Genomic DNA, 19,802 nt, shown 5'->3' with positions numbered 1-19,802 from the left:
CCCAGCAGGCAGTGGCACATGAGAAACAAAAGTTCCAGGGGCATTCAAGTCCTTTGCCACCCATATTTCACATCGTTAGTGACAGAATGGCGTAAGAGAGAAAAGTTTTTTGAGCTTGGACACTGACGATAGATCGAACTTTTTAGGGACATAGATGATTAGACCATCTTTTTTAATGGCATACAAGTAAAAGACTCTTGTTTTAAGTTCCTCCAATTGTTGTACCAAGTCAAGATTATCTACTTGGACCTGATAAGTTTCATCCGGGCAAGCACTTATCTGCCTATTGAGTAAGCATGCTGCCTTTTGTCTCTGGGATTGTTTCCCAGTTCTACCTATGTAATGCCAACGTAAGAGTCAGTGATTAGTTGTTCCTATTATCTAGCTGGACCTTGTTTACCGTGCTATGCTGTTTCTTGCAACCTTTCCTGAGCAGCTTGCTCAAGGTGCCTAGCTGCTCATTTCCTGGTAGTATGCAAGATAAACCCAGTTGTATGTATCTTGTTATGTGCAGCCTATTGCCTTGCTGGTCCTAAATGAGACAGATATGTGGCCTGGTACTTAATGCCCGTGGATTGTAACTTTGATATGTAAATTGGCGTCGAATGATGTTCTAACACTACTGGAGATGCGCTCTTTGCCGAGTGTCTGGGGCACTCGGCAAAGGCCCTATTGCACTTGGCAAAGTCTTTGCCGAGTGCCACACTCGGCAAAGAGCAAACGGCAAAGCCGCATCCGGCGAAGGGTTCTTTGCCGAGTGCCGTTTGTCGGGCACTCGGCAAAGGCTTTGCCGAGTGCCAGGACGGCACTTGGCAAAGAAAATTGGCCTTCAGCCGTTGACGGCGTCTTTGCCGAGTGCCGGGTCAGGAAGGCACTCGGCAAAGCTTTTCCCTTTTTTTTTGAAAAATCCTTTGCCGAGTGCATTCCTGACCCGGCACTCGGCAAAGAATTTTTTTTTTGAAAAATCCTTTGCCGAGTGCCTTCCTGACCCGGCACTCGGCAAAGAAAAAAAATTTTTTTTTTGAAAAATCCTTTGCCGAGTGCCTAGCTAAGATGGCACTCGGCAAAGAAAAAATATTTTTTTTTGGAAAATTCTTTGCCGAGTGCCAAAGTCCTGGCACTCGACAAAGCTGGGAAACACATGGTAGTGTATACAGCTTTGCCGAGTGCCAGGGTACTGGCACTCGGCAAAGAGACCTGATAGCGCATTTTTTTGGCAGCTTTGCCGAGTGCCAGGGTAAAAGGCGCTCAGCAAAGGCTCTTTGCCGAGTGTTACACTCGGCAAAGTGACCAAAAATTTTTGTTTTTTTTGTTTTTTTTGCTTTCGATCACTGCAAACACAACATATAGCATATATATCACATCCATCACATATATACCACATCCAGCACCTTATATGTCACAATCCGTCACACATACCACATGAATCACATCCGTTCACCACATGTCACAGTAATTCCATCCATTATTCGACAGGATTCCACATCATTCAACAAGTAGTTCAAATCCATCACCACATGACAACAACATTGTCTCGGACAGAAATCCGTTGCGAAGAGAACAAGACATGAAACTACAAGCGCTACTCACTGAAGCGGCCCTTGATGTGGCCATCCTGCTTGTTGATAGTCATCTAACATGTGTGCAACCCTGCCATCATCATCAACATGCTCGAGGCGTGGTCTCACCACTTCCTCTCTCATCCGATGGGCTTCACCGTGGTGGATCCACCGGGTATAGTCCGGCATAAAGCCATGCTTCTGAAGATGTATACCCATGTTGTCCTTCTTTTGCCATTTTCTGTTTGCACACATGCTGCAGGGACACTTCATTAGATGCACTCTATTCGCACCCCTACCGAATGCACGGTCCAAGAAAGCCTCGGTCTTCTGCCCCCATTCAGTGCTGAAATCACTCTGACTTCTGTATCCCGTGTACATCCACTCACGATCATCCATCCTCTAAAATAGATATCAACGAGTAACGTAACCATCAACTGTATCTATGTGGTGTTCCTTCTATCTAATAGGTGAGGATATGTCCTAATCCCACCCGCGGATGCGTAGACGAGGTTAGTTTCCATGGTCTACTCCGAGTCGAGACAGAATTTCGGCAGCACCTCCCCGCTGTTCTTCAGATACACGTCCTGGCAGGGAGAGTGTGTATCCGGAGAACAACATGGAGGTGATGCCAAAACTCTGTCTCGGATTAGAGCAGACCATGGAAACTAACCTCGTCTACGCATCCGTGGGCTGTCCAGAAAACGTGGACAATCCAAAACAGATACGGTTATACATATGCAAAGATCTGCATACTTCCAACCGTATCTCTTTCAGACGGGAGACGCCTAACTGGGTTACACCGATCTACGACAACGATAAGGAAGCAAGGTTATTTATACCTAGGGTGGCGGTGGAGTCAGACTAGCGGGGTAGTGGCGAGTCGGTGCAGTGGCGAAGCGAGGCTGTGCAGAAAGGACCGCAACACCGACGAAGACGATCAGGGTCGCCTAGGTACTACGGGTCCCCTCCGACAGGTCCTGCTCTGCAAAACAAGAAACACAACACTATAAGTTGAAAATTTCGGCAGAACCTCCCCTGTACAGGGAGGTTTCCAAAACCTACAAAAAATAACAGCACGAAGGCCGACATTCACAAGGGCACGAAGGCCGACATTCACGACATTCACAACGGCACGAAGGCCGACATTCATAGCACGAAGGCCGACATTCACAAGGGCATGAAGGCCGACATTCACGACATTCACAACAGCACGAAGGCCGACATTCACGGCACGAAGGCCGACATTCACAAGGGCACGAAGGCCGACATTCATGACATTCACAACGGCACGAAGGCCGACATTCACGGCACGAAGGCCGACATTCACAAAGGGACGGTGCATATACCTTGGGCGGTGGTGGGACGTGCACGCGCAGAAGAAGACGCCGAGAACTCCTCCTCCTTCTCCTTCTCTTCCCCTTCCTCCTTCTTCCTCCTTCCTCCTCTCCTTCTTCCTCCTACTTCACCTCTGCCTCCTCCCCTCCAAGAACCGACGGCGAGGGGGGGGGGGGGGGGGGGCTGGGCGCGGCCCCCACGGGGAGGGGAGGTGAAGGCGGCCCTCCCTCTCCTTCTCTGGCGGCAGTGGGCCGCCGGCGTTCAGCGGCGCCGGCAGGGGCGCGGGTGGGGCGTGGAGGGGAGGAGAGGTGGGTGCGCGGGTGGGGCGGGCAGGCCGGAGCGGCGGGGTCGGTGGCCATTGGCGCGGCGCGGGCCCGCAGCAGCGGGCGGTGGGGCTGGGGGCGCAGGGCGGGGACGCGGCGCGGGGATGGGGGCGCGGGGGTCGCCAGCGGTGGCGGGTCTCGCCGGCGGGGGCGGGGCTCGCCGGCGGGGGGGGCGGGCGGGCGGCGGCAGCGGCGGGCCACAGAGATGGGTGCGGGGGGCGCGCGTGTGTGGCCGATGGGGCCTCGGGGTGGGCCGGCCGAAGGAAATTCCTTTCCTTTGCCGAGTGCCCGCGAACTGGCACTCGGCAAAGGATTTTTATTTTTTTTTCAAATATGTTTGCCGAGTGCCGTAGATATGGCGCTCGACAAAGAGTTTTCTTTTTTTTCAAAAAAAAGAAACAACCGTACTTAAAAGAAAAAAACTTACCTCTTTGTCGAGTGCCGCAGATCTGGCACATGGCAAAGCTCAGATTAAAAAAAACCAAAATCGTCCGCGTTTTTTTAAAAACCTTTCACCTTTGCCGAGTGCCCCCCGTTAGGCACTCGGCAAAGAGGCTTTGCCGAGTGTCAGAGTTGGGCACTCGGCAAAGCATATTTTTTTTTTGTTTTTGCCTCCAAACTTTTTCTTCAGCCCTTACACATTAAGTTGAAGTACATCCTCAAATTTGGCACATTTCTCGATCTTTTTGCTATATATCCTTAATTTATTTCATTTAATTGCATTTTTCCGGGAAATGTAAGTTTGAACTGCAAGTGCATCGAATCATGGAATTCGACGAGTGGAAAAATGATATTCGCGTTACTTATTGTATTTTGAGGCCGTTTCCAGGAGCACGCCCGAAGTTTCAAACATCTCACGCACCAAACATGGCGACAAAATTGCGGGTGAAGTGTTTTCTAATTATATAAAATGCAAACGAAGTTCGAAAATCATGAAACTTGGTGACGCGTCTTTACATCACATGTGGAGGCTATGGTAAAAATTTGAGAACATTTCGCGCACGTTGTCACGTAGGATGGTTAGAAACCTAGACACGTGACAACGTGCGCGAAATGTTCTCAAATTTTTACCATAGCCTCCACATATGATGTAAAGACGCGTCACCAAGTTTCATGATTTTCGAACTTCGTTTGCATTTTATATAATTAAAAAACACTTCACCCGCAATTTTGTCGCCATGTTTCGTGCGTGAGATGTTTGAAACTTCGGGCGTGCTCCTGGAAACGGCCTCAAAATACAATAAGTAACGCGAATATCATTTTTCCACTCGTCGAATTCCATGATTCGATGCACCTGCAGTTCAAACTTACATTTCCCGAAAAAATGCAATTAAATGAAATAAATTAAGGATATATAGCAAAAAGATCGAGAAATGTGCCAAATTTGAGGATGTACTTCAACTTAATGTGTAAGGGTTGAAGAAAAAGTTTGGAAGCAAAAAACAAAAAAAAATTATGCTTTGCCGAGTGCTCAACTCTGGCACTCGGCAAAGCCTCTTTGCCGACTGCCTAACGGGGGCACTCGGCAAAGGTGACGGCAAGTACCCCGTCAGCTCTTTGCCGAGGGCCGTCCTTTGCCGAGCGCCCGGTACTCGGCAAAGAGGCTCTTTGCCGAGCGCCGGTCTTCGCCGAGTGCCGGGCACTCGGCAAAGGGATCTTCGCCGAGTTCCTGGCACTCGGCAAAGAGCTCTTTGCCGAGTGCCCGACATTTAGCACTCGGCAAATCCGGCGACACTCGGCAAAGCCAGGCTCTCCCGTAGTGTAAGTTCTGGCTTAAAAGTTTGGAGTTTCGTCTGTGTGTATGTAGGTTCCTGTTTTCCAAATAATCTCCCTGACTTCTCTGGTTGCCCTGTTCGATTAATGAAATGAGCATGATTCGGATGCACATATTGCATACTGATATTATATTATTGCACAAATTGCTTGCACCTTCTTCACTTCTACTGATTTTAAGAAATGATCAAGCAATTTCCTCTCCCAAATTAAGGAAAAAATGAAATAAAGCTGTACAGCTGTTCGAGCCGGTGCTGCCTTTCACGGCGCCCTTTCACCGCAGCGGGGATGTGAGAGAGGGAGCGGTAGCCGGCTAGGTGCCGACGGGACCGAGCTCGAAATCTGGCCATCTACTATAGTTACAGTTGGACACTTGGACTGGATACATCACGAGTTGACATGACCTCGTCAGAGACTGCAACTAACCTCGTCAGAGACTGCTGGGAGAAATGCGGCGGAGAAATGTGGAGGAGGAATGCAGCGGAGGGCCGAGGGGAGAGGAGGTGCAGGTCGTACTAACCTCGTCAGAGACTGCAGGGAGCGGAGGAGCAGCAAGCAAGCACTTGCAGCCTGTTCGGTTGGCTGGTTCGTATCGTTGCTGGTTCGTTTACGTGAGAGAGAAGTACTGTTGACTGGTTCACATGAATAGTGTCCATATGAGGAGGCTGGCCAGCCAGCCCCAGCCGATCACGCTGTTGGTCGTCTTCCTCTTCCCCCCTCCGTCGTCGTCTTCTCTTCCTCACGCGCCCGCCCTGGGCCTCTCTTTTTGTCTGTGCAACGGGCTGCGTTTGCCTTGGGGCCTTTCCCTAGCTTGTCTTCTTCCTTGTCTCGTTGGTAAGGTTTTCATTTTCAGAAATTAAAATTTATCGGGGGTCACAGATAAACAGGATATATCGGAAATATCAGGCCAAATTCAAATAATTAATTTGAATTTAAGTAAATTTAAATAAATTTAAACAAAATTTGTACAAAAAAGATAGATATTTTCTTATCGGCACCTACGGATAAAGAGGATATATCGGAAATATCAGAAGATTTCGGCCGATATTGGAAACCATGCTCGTTGGAGGAGAGGAGAGGGGCGGGCGGCGCCGGGGGCGGGGCAGCGATGCCGCGCCGGTGGCGGGGCGCGGTGGGGCGGGTGTGGCGGCATGCGGTGCGGTGGCGGGGCGCGGTGGGGCGGGGAGGCGTCGGGGCGGCGTGCGGTGTGGTGCGGTGCGGCGTATTGTGTGCGCGAGGGTGAGGGCCGGGGGTGCGGGCCGCCGGGGGCATATGAAGGAGTATGCCGAGTGCCAAGATCTGGGGCACTCGGCATTGTTTTTCTAATTTTCATTACGGTCTGATACTGTGCAGTGGGGCCGGGTCGACGAAGTTGCCGAGTGTCCCCTATATGACACTCGACAAATATTATTTTCACCGAGTGTCAGGTATAAAACACTCGGCAAAAAAAGTTTATATTTCATGCTCCACCGTCCTCCTTCACAGTGTGTTCTACTAAATTTGTTACGATGTAATTTAAAAATACCTTGTCAAATTCACTCAACCATGCATATTTAATTTTTCTACGAATATTAATCCATTATTTCATGCAGTTATAGCTCAAATTTAATTTATATCAATTAAAATTCTATAATTATAGTTAATAAATTAAAATTATCAAACAGATCCAAAAAATTACCAAAAATTGACGTGAACCAATCTATGTTGTCTGTTGTCTATACAAAAACTTTTGAAGTCAAACCCCAATTGGACCGTCACTTTGACTCCAAATCTTACCGGATCCTTCTCAACGCTACAATTTTTCTTCGGAGATGCTTCGGTTTATAAAGGTCGTACGTGACAAATTGTGCAAAATCCTTTCAATTTTTTCCCACAGTCTCCATGTATGATATCATGAAATTTTGACAAATCTCGTGATTTTCAGACTTCGTTTGCTTTTTTTAGAATTTAAAAACCATTCGGCCACACGTTCGTGGTCGTGTTTCCTCAACAAAATGTTCGAAAATTCTTTTCATTTCCCGAGTAAGGCCCCAAAATGGATTCAATATCATGAATATGATTTCTCCACTCAATTTATTCCATTATTTGAATCACTTGCAGTTCAAATTTGACTTAAACCAAAAAATACCTCTAAATACAATTAATTAATTAAATATAGCAAACACATTGAGAAATATGTCAAATTTTAACATGTAGTACCTCATGTTGTATGTGAAGAGTAGAAAAAGTTTGGAGGACAGGAGAGAAAAAAAATTATTATTTTGTCGAGTACCCATAAAAAACACTCGGCAAACACATTGTTTTGCCGAGTGTCAAACAAAAACAGTCGGCAAAAATATCAGTTTGCCGAGTGTCTCTAACGGACACTCGGTAAAGTTATAATGGCAGGGCGGCACACCCAACGGCTGTCACATGGCCGCCGCACGCCCAGCGCACGTGCCTCTACTTTACCGAGTGTCTATGTTTGCCGAGTGTTTCTTTATAGTTTGCCGAGTGTTTTTTATTAGACACTCGGCAAAGTTGGGTTTTGCCGAGTGCTATATATTTGCCGAGTGTTTAATTGAAAACACTTGGCAAAGAATATGTTTATCGAGTGCCCAATAAAATACACTCGGCAAACTCTCAGGCACTCGACAATTATACTGTTTTCCGGTAGTGAACTAAACAAGGTATCATACATAGAATTTATCCAACGTAAAATACATAAACTAGTAGCAAATACATTCTGAAATATAATGCCGAATGCCAAATCGGTAGTTATTGGTAGCACAAAGCTAGCGGGACATGCACGGTACGCCGCCGGCAGCCTGCCCGCACTGCAGCACGTAGCTGAGCTCGATCAGCACGCGCCGCGGCGGAAGCCCACGGACCGGCCGCCGACGTCGTAGAGCACCTCGATGGTCTGCTGCTGCACGTTGCCGATGATCCCCGGAGCGCGGTCGTCGCCGTTGGGCGCGAAGGCGAGGCAGTCGTCGAGCAGGATCCCCGAGGGGTCCAGCTCCACGGCGGCGTTCCGGTCGAACACCAGCGCGACCCTCGGCACCCTGACGACCATGACGCCGGTGAAGTCGTAGCAGGTGTCGAGGCTCCCTTTAGGCGGCGCCAGGCGGTATGCGCCCATCCTGCTCCGGAACGCGGCGCGCAGCGCCTGGTACGCCGTCGGCGGCAGGCGCGTGATGGCCGTGCAGGAGTCCATCACGGAGCCGGCGGCGAAGACTGTCGCCGGCACGTTGAGCCGCTGCCCCGCGACGGTGATGCCGCGGAGGAGGACCCGGTACAGCGTGGGCGCCTGGGTGAACCTCAGCATCGGCGTCGCCACGAACGTCCTCGTCCTGGAAGACGGCGGCTTGCCGAGGACGAAGAACCCGGCGTCGCTGGGCGTCGGCGGGACGCAGTACGAGAAGGCGTTGCCGTGGGTGGCCGCCGTCTGGGACACCAGCGACTCCGGGCCGCCGCCGAGCGACATGGTCCCGGATGAGCTGGTGCTGGCCTGGCTCAGGCCTTGTTCGGCCTGGCTGCAGCCGAACTGGAAGCTGCGGACGGCGGTGGTGCGGGTGATGGTGAGCAGGTCGGAGCTGTACGTGCCCAGCGTCGACGACCCGTCGGGGTAGGTGACGCGGTACTGGCACTGTCCGTTGATGCAGCCGTTGCCGTAGGGGCCGAGACGCGCGCACGCCGGCGAGCCGCACGGGAAGGGGGCGTAGGCAAGGTTTACAATTTCGGCGAAATATCGCCGAAATTTCCGAAATATCGCCTTTTTCGCTGAGGTCCGAAATTTTTTTGTATCGGTCAAAATTTTTCGGTTAAACTCACCTTTCACTCTAAAATTACACCAAACCACACTAAAATGACCCTCCATATCATGTAGTCTTATCAAAGCCCTAAATTTCTTCAAATTTATTTAATTTTCTCACTCACACATTGGACGGCACTAGTATATGCAGCTCGTCCACCGTCAGCACACTGTATTACCGCGGCTCTACTTCTGTGATATATTATGTTATTTCGTCGATGTTATGTAAATTTATGATGGATGATAGATTATAGAGTTTTTCTAGTGAAATGATGCCAAATTTGTTTAAAACTTAATTTAAATTTATTTAAATTTGAACCGATATTTCCGAAATTTCTGAAATTTCGTATTTATCGCTGGGGACCGAAATTTTTTTCTTACCGGTATTGTAAACCCTGGGCGTAGGTGGGCGACCTGGTTGGGTCGAAGAATCTGCTGCCGCCCGTCGGCGGCGGGTGGCATTGCACCCACGGCACGTCGCTGGCGGTGTCCACCATCATCGTCTGTACCGTCCCCGGCATGCTCCGCCTCCTCCTGCCGCCGCCGCCGGTGGCCATCGTATCAATCCTAGACTGCAGGAAAAAGGAGATGGATCGATCGATCGCGCGCTTACTTAATAATTAGACAGAAAAGAAAACTGAATAATCTTGGTGACAAAGAAAAAAATAGTTTCGTTCGTAGTACCGTGGAAATGCTACTTGCTGAGCCGACGTTGACGTCGACTACGGGCCCGTGTTCCATAGCGGTTGTGGTGCTTTTCGCCGGGCGCTTCTTGACCTTCTCATCGTCTGCGGCATTGTCGTCATCACCAGCAGACAGCAGCGTCATCTGGATGTTTTGCACGCGGAGCTCGTCCTGCCGTAGCAGCTCGGCCAATGACGGCCCCTTGCGGCGGTGCGACGACGGCGGCGAGCAGGGGCCATGGGAGAGACTCAATCGTAGCCACGTGGCGTTCTGGTGACCATGAGGTGGAGACACTGCAACAACCAACATCATTCAGTTCGTTCAGTAGTATCACTAGCTTCAGATCAATTTTTTCAGCTGTGCGTGTGCGTGTTTTCGATGGGATCGTGCACGTACCCCTGTGTCCGGTGCAAGCAGCTTTGGGCTTCAGCGAGCTGATCGCCACAAAGGTGTACTCGTGTTCCGCGTCTACTGCTGCACGGACGACAGGGACACTAGTAGTAGGAGAAGAAGAACAGGACAAGCTGTGGCTGAGCACAAGGAACAGAAGCAAGACGACAGCATCCGCCATGGCTAGCCGTGCCAAGTAAGATCAGGGTATGTGTCGTGCAGTGTATCTTGCTCTCTAAGTGTCTCTAGATACTTCACTGGCTTGCGGTGCAACTCGGACACTCGGTTATATAGGCAGCAAGGAATTGAGGCCACACGTGTACACAGATCGAACCACCACCACGCACACACGGATGTTGAGTAGGTAGCAGCTTCACCATGATCGAATGAATAATAATGTGCGCACGTTTAGTTAGGTTGTGATTGGTAACCTTTACAACTGAAGAATCGACGGAGGAATCGAAGAATGGATGGAGGAACAATGGAGGGAGGGAGGAAGCAAGAACACTACTGCAGTGAGCTTCAAAATGTGCTGAGCTCGGGCTCGGGGAGGAAGGAGGAGACGGCCGATTTATAAAGGGAGAACATTTAGTCCCGGTTGATAGATCCAACCGGGACTAAAGGTAACTTTCCAACCCCGGGCGCAGCTACGGCCCGGGAGTATACCTTTACTCCCGGTTGGAGCCACCAACCGGGAGTAAAAGTATACCTTTAGTCCCAGTTGGTGGCTCCAACCGGGACTAAAGGTCCCTGCCACCTCTGTCTGGCGCAGTAGCCGTTGGGCAGGGACCTTTAGTCCCGGTTGGATCCACCAACCGGGACTAAAGGTATTTCTAGTCCCGGGGGCAAAAAATTCCGGGACTAGAGCCCATTTTAGCCGAGGATCAAAGGTCTGTTCTCTACTAGTGTGTGTTTCACGACTAGAGGGTTGGGTATCCTGCCTGTTTGCTTAGTCGTATTTGACTTATAAGCTATGAGTTATCAGTCAACAAATATTATTTTTATCTCACATCAAACCAGCCAACAGTACTTTCAGTCATGGCTTATAAGCCAAACGAGCCCAAACGAACAGAGCGTTACGTACGTGATATCAATCCCTCTCATTGCATGAAGGCAACTTACGTACAGGATATAATCTTTAATTTGATTTCCATGCCAATTACTTCTGACTGTATTAGAGCATCTCCGAAAGTACCATATTTCCCTTCCCAATCCTTAGTTTTAGCAAGATAAGAAAAAATCCCTCTCCAATAACTCATAATTCATGCTCCTAAAATTTACGTACTTGGAAAATCCTCCCCCGTCGTGTGTAACTTTGCGCGTAGTTGCGGTCGCGTGGATACAGCTTTCCCGTGCCTATTGGTCGGTCAAACTAATGGTGAAAGGGTGTGGGAAAGAATAAAGAGTAGGAATGATTCTCGATGTAAATGTATAAGAGAGAAAGAATATATAAATATGGTTACAATAATATAGAAATAGTATAGGATTCCTGATGTAAAATTGTCTTCTATATTTTAGGAGTGGATTATTGAAAACTCTTGGAGATGACCTTCTTTTTTTCTCCCAATATATTTTTAAGAGTTACAAAACCACATTTTTTTTGAGAGAAAAAATAGGATACTGAATGCAAAACCTTAATTTTAAGAGAAAAAGTTGTGTTCTAGATACCCACATCCACAACGAGATGCCTATATAGGCTATATATAATGACTTCGACAATATCATCATCAAGACCTGTATTCGGCTTGGTCATTGGAGTTTTCAATAAGAGGAGGGTGTGTGCATATATATGTGAGTGCTTACGTCTCTATACTGTTTCAAAATTAAAAAAGAATAAGAGAGTATTTAGATCCAGTGACTAAAATTTAGGAGGTGTCACATGAGGGTATTGTATGGGGTGTTCGATACTAATAAAAAAATAAATTACAAAATCCGTCAGCACTCCACGAGATGAATTATTTAAGATTAATTAATCCGTCATTAGCACATGTTAACTGTAGCACCACATACTCAAATCATAGACTAATTAGGCTTAAAAGATTGATCTCGTAAATTAGTCGTAAACTGTGCAATTAATTTCGTAATTAGTCTATATTTAATACATTATACATGTGTCTAAATATCAATAGGACAATAACTAAAGGAGGAGTAACCATGCACCCCTCGTATCCGATATAGAGCGTTAAACAAAATGAAGTTGCATAGTACGTTAGTTCTCATTGAACTCGCCTGCCACAGCCCAGAATTTAAAATACACAGGTGCCAGGGTAGATAGATTACATAATAACAACAAAATACACAGGACTCTACCGCGCTTGATTCTGAAACAAGAAACACACTTTGGTTCCCTCATGGTCTGGGCGGCGTAATCATGGAGAATCATTCATTGACTGCCCAGGTTATCCGTGCAGAGCACCCCCCAAACCATAGTTGATATCCGTGCAGAGCACCCCCCAAACCATAGTTGACACTATTCGTATGAAAACAAATATAACCGTCCATATCCGATCCGTTTTCATCCCTACTACACACCAGCATGTTTTTGTTTTTTGCTAATAATTTCTGCCAACAGGTGGTGTTTCGTTTCTTCCACAGATGGGATTGAGTAGTTAGTACTAGTAAAACTGTGAGCAAGGCTGGGATGATGGGAAGCTAGCTCACACAAACAAGACACACAGCCCCGCCGGCCAGCCTCCCTCTCCCACCCAGACGGGGAGCCGGTGAGGCCATGGCCGGCAGATGTGGAGGAGGAATTAATGCGGCGGAGGCCCGAGGGGAGAGGAGGTGCAGGTCGTACTAACCTCGTCAGAGACTGCAGGGAGCGGAGGAGCAGCAAGCAAGCACTCGGTCGTCTTCCTCTTCCATCGATCCCTCCTACCCTCCGCCGTCGTCGTCTTCCCTTCCTCACGCGCCCGCCCCGGCCCTGCACTGCCCTCTTTTTCTCTGTGCAACGGGTTGCGTTTGCCTTGGGGCCTTTCCCTAGTTTGTCTTCTGGAGGAGAGGAGAGGAGAGGAGCGTCGTGGAGAGGGGAAAAGGTCGTGGATCCGAGTCCTAGCTACCTAGTAGCCTAGTACTACTGTGTAATAGGGCTTTGAAATTGGATGCACTGCAATAACGATGGAGGGAGGAGGGCGGAGGTGGTGATTGGTGAAGCGGCCAGGCCCGTGCACCGCTGCACACTTCATACATACACAAGGCCAAACAACGCAAATGCTGCCAATTGCCAATCGTATCCTATCCAACATAGTTGACACTATTCGTATGAAAACAAATATAACCGTCCATATCCGATCCGTTTTCATCCCTACTACACACCAGCATGTTTTTGTTTTTTGCTAATAATTTCTTTCTAATGTGTGCCATCAATAACAGGACGCCTCTCCAACGTGCTCATTGGCCGCGCGGGACGACCAGGACGACGACGACGACTTTGTTGAGAGCTGCTGGCGCGCGCGGTTTTAATGTACCGACACTTGGCAGGTGAGGTGCCATGCAAATGAATGATGTGATATTTTAAATTTGTTTTAAAGTACGTGTCAGCACCAATCAACAAAGCTAATCACTCATCATTGGTCAATTGTTGTGTATCAATGAGCAGGTACAGGTAGGTGCTGATCAACTGATAGACTGATAGAGCCACATTGCTCAAGTGGAGTCAGTAGAGTGCTGATCAACTGTAAAGGTGATGAATATAAAAGTTGTTGAACACGTCACTATCTATAACTTTTACTTTGGTTATCTTTTTATTTGATAAAATTTGAACAGTTTAAATTTTGAATTTTAGAAAATGACAGCTTGAAACCTGATTTTCAACCACTAAATGATTTTATTTGTAAAAGTGATGAATATAAAAGTTGTATAACTCATCAAGATCTCCTACTTTTATTTTGGCTATTTCTTCATTTCATAAAGTGTTAAGTGATTTCATAAAGTTTTAGTAGTAATAGAGTGGATGTTGAAATAGATTCATTTGGATGTTGCAAATGGTAGTCTCACACACATACATAAATATATAGTCTTACACATATACATAAATATATAGTCTCACACGCATGTATAAATGAAGTCTTACAAACACACACTTACACAAACACTCCACGTTCAACAGCTATCTAGCCTGCTGTAACGACTTTTCCCTTGACACCTTTTCGTTCCCTTGAACAGTTCAACATTTGAATTTTAAAATATGAGAACTTCAAACAGAATTTTGGGATGCTAAATGATTTTAACTGAAAAAGTTGTCAACTACAAAGCTGAAGAAATCATTAATATCTATAAATTTTGTATTGGTCATTTCTCCATCCAACATTGTTTGAATGGTTCACAAAAATGGATGCGCCATTTCATGGAACCCGGACTACAACTCCTATGTTTCATAGAACCATGCATATATAATTATTGTCGATGGACAATGAAAAAAGAACCATGCATATATAATTATTGTAGATGGACAATGAAAAAGGATCATCCAATTTAGAGTTTGTATGATTGTAATAAAAAATTTTGAAGCTTCATCCACAGATTAAAAGTTAGAAATCTTGTTTATTGATTTATCTAGTATTTTATTATATTTTACTCTGGAAATTCTGTAATGTTGATTGTTTATAAATATGGGCTGGTCACAGCAATTGAACAAAAACTAGTCGTGGTCTAATGGTACGGTGCTTAGAGGCCTAGAGTGAGGTACCAGGTTCCATTCCTAGTTGCTGTAGTTTTTTTTGTTAAAAAAGCTGTTGGTGGGGTCCTGAATCCCCTACGTGATGGGCTGAATCCGCTGGGCGCTGAGTGGGAAGTCAATTTGCTGTTATAGTTGCTTTATAAATCTATGGATGGATATTTGATTACCAAAACCATCATAGCGCAGTGGTGAGCCTGTTGCCTTTGATCAATTGCTGTTATAGTTGCTGTTACGAAAAATGGCCCTATAGTGGAGAGCGCCTAGCAGCAACTTGTTTTTTGGGTAATTTCCGCGCTTACGCTTGACCCTTTGCAAATAGGCTGGCACTCAGGATTCGCATGATTGCCCCTCAAAAAAAAGGATTCGCATGCTTGCTGGGCCTCTCAGGACGCGCACCTCGCTGGGCTCTCAGGCTGTGCAGTCGCGCACGCGACTACGCGAGAGAGCGTCAGGCGCCGGGAGGATACAGCGAGTGTCGGGTGTTCAGGGCGGTGTGTGTGTTTAAATTTGTTTTCTTTTTATTTTATTTTCTTTCTTTATATATATATATATATATATATATATATATATATATATATGTCACATGACTGCATGTTTTGTTTGTGTTTTTTTATGTAGTGATTAGGCTATATAAAATAAAACGCCACGTTAACAACGTGGGCTGTGAAACATAGATAACATGAGATGAAATATATTGGGAAAACAATGAAAATAAAAATGTATATGGACCAACCCGACCACACAGCTGTTGAACATGCCAACATGGAGAACAACATGTAAACAAATCAATATTTTATTTTTTTGACACACAAACTCTATCATAGATTGATGGAATTTGTAAATTAGCCTTTGTGACACAGAAAATGCCTCTGTGACGTCGCAAATATCGTCATTGGATGGAATTGAACTAGCTGTATGATGTTTTTTGTGACATATAACCTTTTATTGTGACCAAGTCGAATTGCCTAAAACATGATGTCATAAACCGAATGATATAATGACATTATCACCTGTTGTCATACCAAATACATCAAAAAGCCACACATCTCTTGTAGTGAACCTTGAACATTTTTCTTGTGAAGCGACAAACATTTGTCATGACATTGCAAAACAAATTATCTTTAACAAGAAATAACTTTTTGTCATGAAATGGAGCATTCTTATCCCAAATCTAGACCAAATTTCTAATCAACCTAGAGCAATTTTCCCATGGAGTCCGCGCATTATATTTTTCTCTTAAATCTAAAACAATTATCTCGTCAAGCTAGAACAATCATCTATAGGGCCATTTTTCGTGTGAATCTAGAACAATTTGTCCATGAACCTAGTACATCATCCCTCTAAATAAAAGAAAATATCCTATCTTCGTGATGTCATGCAAATATATGAGAGGGGGTCTTGTCTTAATGCTCTTAGGTCACTCCCAATGCAGAAACCACCATAGTTTCTATGGACATTAATTGTACTGCCACCTAAGCGTTTTACTGATGTGGCAAGGTAGTTATTGAAAAGATAGAGTAAAAATCATAGAAATCGGGTCTAAATTAGAAACAATGTCTATACGAGAACTAAGACATAAAGGGATGCGATTGATAAATAATGGAGAGAGAATGTATGTGATTGGATAAAAAAACTATTCTGTAGAAACTAGCCATTGAGACCATGGTTTCTATATATAGTGTCTATAGAAATTAATAGGTATAGAAACTACATGTAGTTTCAAGAATTGAGACCACCCTTATTGTAGAAAGCATATGTTGTCTTGCTCCCTTAACCCCATGGGTCCATGTGCGTGCGTTAGTTGACAGTGGCTTCACCACTCTTATTGTAGAAAAAACATATGTTGTCGTGCTCTTATTGGAGGGAGGAAGCCAACATCCATGTGCGTAGTTGATAATTAGTATTTGCTCCACATTGGTAAAAGAAGTCGTTTTAAATAAGATTTAGGTCAAAACATTAGGAATATAAATCATAAATAACTTTTAAATTGTTGAGTTTGAAAAAGTGAAAACCACATAAATAGATTTATCTTAAAAAAATATTTTCATAAAAATATACATATATCATTTTTTAATAAATATTTTTATAAAAATAAAAAAGTCAAAATTGTGCTTTGAAGAATGTATCGCCGTTCAAAACGACTTATTTTACCGACATGGAGGAATCAATAGCTTTTCGTGGCCGCCTATGAAGCCACTGTCCTCTGTGGCATGGAGATCTGGAGCCGTTATGTTAGGCGAAGGAAAAATTCAACCACGTCTCTAAAGGGCCATAGAAAGTCTGGAAGTCATGAAAAGTAGCCAAAGCTACTTTTTACAGTGAATAAAGTAGTGGGGTCCCTTGTTAAGATGTAAAGTGTTGTCCAGCGACAAGAAATCTACAATTTTTTCCCAAGAAATCTATAGTTTTAGGGGTGTTTGGTTCCACCTCATAAACTTTAGTCTTTGTCCCATCCAATATTTGACACATATATGGAGTATTAAATATATACTATTTATGAAACTAAATACACAGATTGAGACCATTTTGCGAGACGAATTTTTTAAACCTAATTAGTCCATGATCTAACAATGTGGTGCTACAGTACATGTGCTAATAACGTATTAATTAGGTTTAATAAATTCGTCTCGCGGATTACTGACAGATTCTGTAATTTATTTTTTTATTAGTATCCGAACATCCCATGCAACACTCGTATATGACACCTTGTAAACTTTAGTCACTCAACCAGGTGGCATTATCACTTAGGCTAAAATAACTTTTTTTTCCTTGGTGCTGAGCCTGCGCTCACAAAGGACGCGAGGACACCACGTATGATATACGTTAGGGCAGTTCCAATAAAAAAAAAACTAGTAATTTCTATAACATAGGATACCGCACCAAAAAATACTGCTTTTCAACTCATGGTTTCTATGAGTAATAATTATTTTTTCTTTCTTTCTCCCAACTCTATTTTCTTCCTTCAATGGGAGTGCGGCACGAGCCCCCTAGAAACTGGTGGTTTCTTTCCAATGGCGATTTCATGATTTCTTGGTGCATTGGGTCAAGAGAAGACCTGATTTCTTTATGAGGAAACAATTTCTAGGATTTTTGCTCTCTTTCTTTATTAATTACGTTGCCATATTAGTATTTTACCTACATGACAAGTCATTTAATGAGGATAGAAACTATCATCAATACACCGTTGGGACTGCCCTCGCATCACTGAAAGCAAGTGACGTGTACTATCCGTGATGACATCAGAAAAACCGTACGGGAGCTGCAGACTGAAATGAATTCGTGCCCATGCATGCATGCTGTGGCAATATCCTTAAATGATGCCCAACGAAAAGGATCTGTATACACTGTTCCTCCTCATGCCTGTGCTTTGGGCTCCGGGTGTGGCTCAATGGGAACACTACACACTAGCATGTTTTTGTTTTTTGCTAATAATTTCTTTCTAATGTGTGCCATCAATAACAGGACGTCTCTCGAACGTGCTCATTAGCCGCGCGGGACGACCAGGACGACGACGACGACGACTTGTTGAGAGCTGCTGGCGCGCGCGGTTTTAATGTACCGACACTTGGCAGGTGAGGTGCCATGCAAATGAATGATGTGATATTTTAAATTTGTTTTAAAGTACGTGTCAGCACCAATCAACAAAGCTAATCACTCATCATTGGTCAATTGTTGTATATCAATGAGCAGGTACAGGTAGGTGCTGATCAACTGATAGACTGATAGAGCCACACTGCTCAAGTGGAGTCACTAGAGTGCTGATCAGCTGTAAAGGTGATGAATATAAAAGTTGTTGAACACGTCACTATATATAACTTTTATTTTGGTTATCTTTTTATTTGATAAAATTTGAACAGTTTAAATTTTGAATTTTAGAAAATGACAGCTTCAAACCTGATTTTCAACCACTAAATGATTTTAGCTGTAAAGGTGATGAATATAAAAGCTGTATAACTCATCAAGATCTCCTACTTTTATTTTGGCCATTTCTTCATTTCATAAAGTGTTAAGTGATTTCATAAAGTTTTAGTAGTAATAGAGTGGATGTTGAAATAGATTCATTTAGATGTTGCAAATGGTAGTCTCACACACATACATAAATATATAGTCTTACACACATATATAAATATATAGTCTCACACGCATGTATAAATGGAGTCTTACAAACACACACTTACACAAACACTCCACGTTCAACAGCTATCTAGCCTGCTGTAACGACTTTTTCCTTGACACCTTTTCGTTCCCTTGAACAGTTCAACATTTGAATTTTAAAATATGAGAACTTCAAACAGAATTTTGGGATGCTAAATGATTTTAAATGGAAAAGTTGTCAACTACAAAGCTGAAGAAATCATTAATATCTATAAATTTTGTATTGGTCATTTCTCCATCCAACATTGTTTGAATGGTTCACAAAAATGGATGCGCCATTTCATGGAACCCGGACTACAACTCCTATGTTTCATAGAACCATGCATATATAATTATTGTAGATGGACAATGGAAAAAGAACCATGCATATATAATTATTGTAGATGGACAATGAAAAAGGATCATCCAATTTAGAGTTTGTATGATTGTAATAAACAATTTTGAAGCTTCATCCACAGATTAAAAGTTAGATGTACCGACACTTGGCCGGTGAGATGCCATGCAATAAATGAATGATGAGGGTCTGCAAATACCCTGCCATCCGTACGACGACGCTGACCCCACTGACGGTCAACTCCTTTGGCTGTGTACTCGTTTCGTGAGAAGTTAATTTACCGAAGGAGACAATTTAGCACATTTAAACATCGTGGGTATTTGGTTTGAACCGAAAATTCGGTTCCGTTTCTTTGGTTATAGAATATTTCAGTTTTCAAGAATATGGAACCGACCGGTTCATTCCAAAAAAGAGAACCGATAAATTCGGTGTTGGTTTTCTACTTCTGTTTTCGGTTTTCAACTGAAGAAACCGAGTTGCGAGGCGTCGCTGTGTCTGCACCTCCGGCGTGCCTTGCTTGCTCCGCCGCCAGATCTTGCTACAGATGCGTCGCCGCCGGACCCTAGCTCCCTGCGCGCGTCGCCAGAGCCTGCTCCCTGCTCGCCACCGCACCAAGGGGATCCCTACTCGCGGCGTCACGCGAAGAGCTGCGCCCTGCGCTGTGAATTTGCTGGTCCTGTTGGGTTAGGGTTAGGGTGCGGATGCGGATGAGAGTCAGACTGTTGGGCCGTGTGGGACTGGGGCCTGGACGCCTGATGGGCTGCTCTCTTCGCGA

At 45.0% G+C, this 19,802-nt stretch overlaps 1 protein-coding gene across 4 annotated transcripts in view; it reads right to left on the bottom strand.

Moving 5' to 3' along the window:
- LOC136522506 (aspartyl protease family protein At5g10770-like) overlaps window positions 1–19,802 on the bottom strand; it is a 39,332-nt gene that overhangs the window by 8,109 nt on the left and 11,421 nt on the right. The window contains exons 2-5 of one of the 4 annotated variants that reach the window (XM_066516317.1): window positions 9,867–10,057; window positions 9,471–9,763; window positions 9,193–9,358; window positions 7,649–8,698 (exon numbers count right to left, since the gene is read on the bottom strand). In XM_066516317.1, coding sequence (XP_066372414.1) covers window positions 7,833–8,698; window positions 9,193–9,358; window positions 9,471–9,763; window positions 9,867–10,057 — 1,516 coding nt within the window. In that variant the 3' untranslated portion in view covers window positions 7,649–7,832. Of the gene's footprint in view, window positions 1–7,648; window positions 8,756–9,167; window positions 9,359–9,470; window positions 9,764–9,866; window positions 10,135–19,802 lie in introns of those variants that run through there. The other 3 variants (XM_066516315.1, XM_066516316.1, XR_010775919.1) reach the window with 3 other exon arrangements.

Source organism: Miscanthus floridulus, chromosome 18, assembly GCF_019320115.1.
Source record: "Miscanthus floridulus cultivar M001 chromosome 18, ASM1932011v1, whole genome shotgun sequence".
NCBI classification, from domain to species: domain Eukaryota; kingdom Viridiplantae; phylum Streptophyta; class Magnoliopsida; order Poales; family Poaceae; genus Miscanthus; species Miscanthus floridulus.
This window is presented reverse-complemented; position numbering and strand designations above follow the sequence as displayed.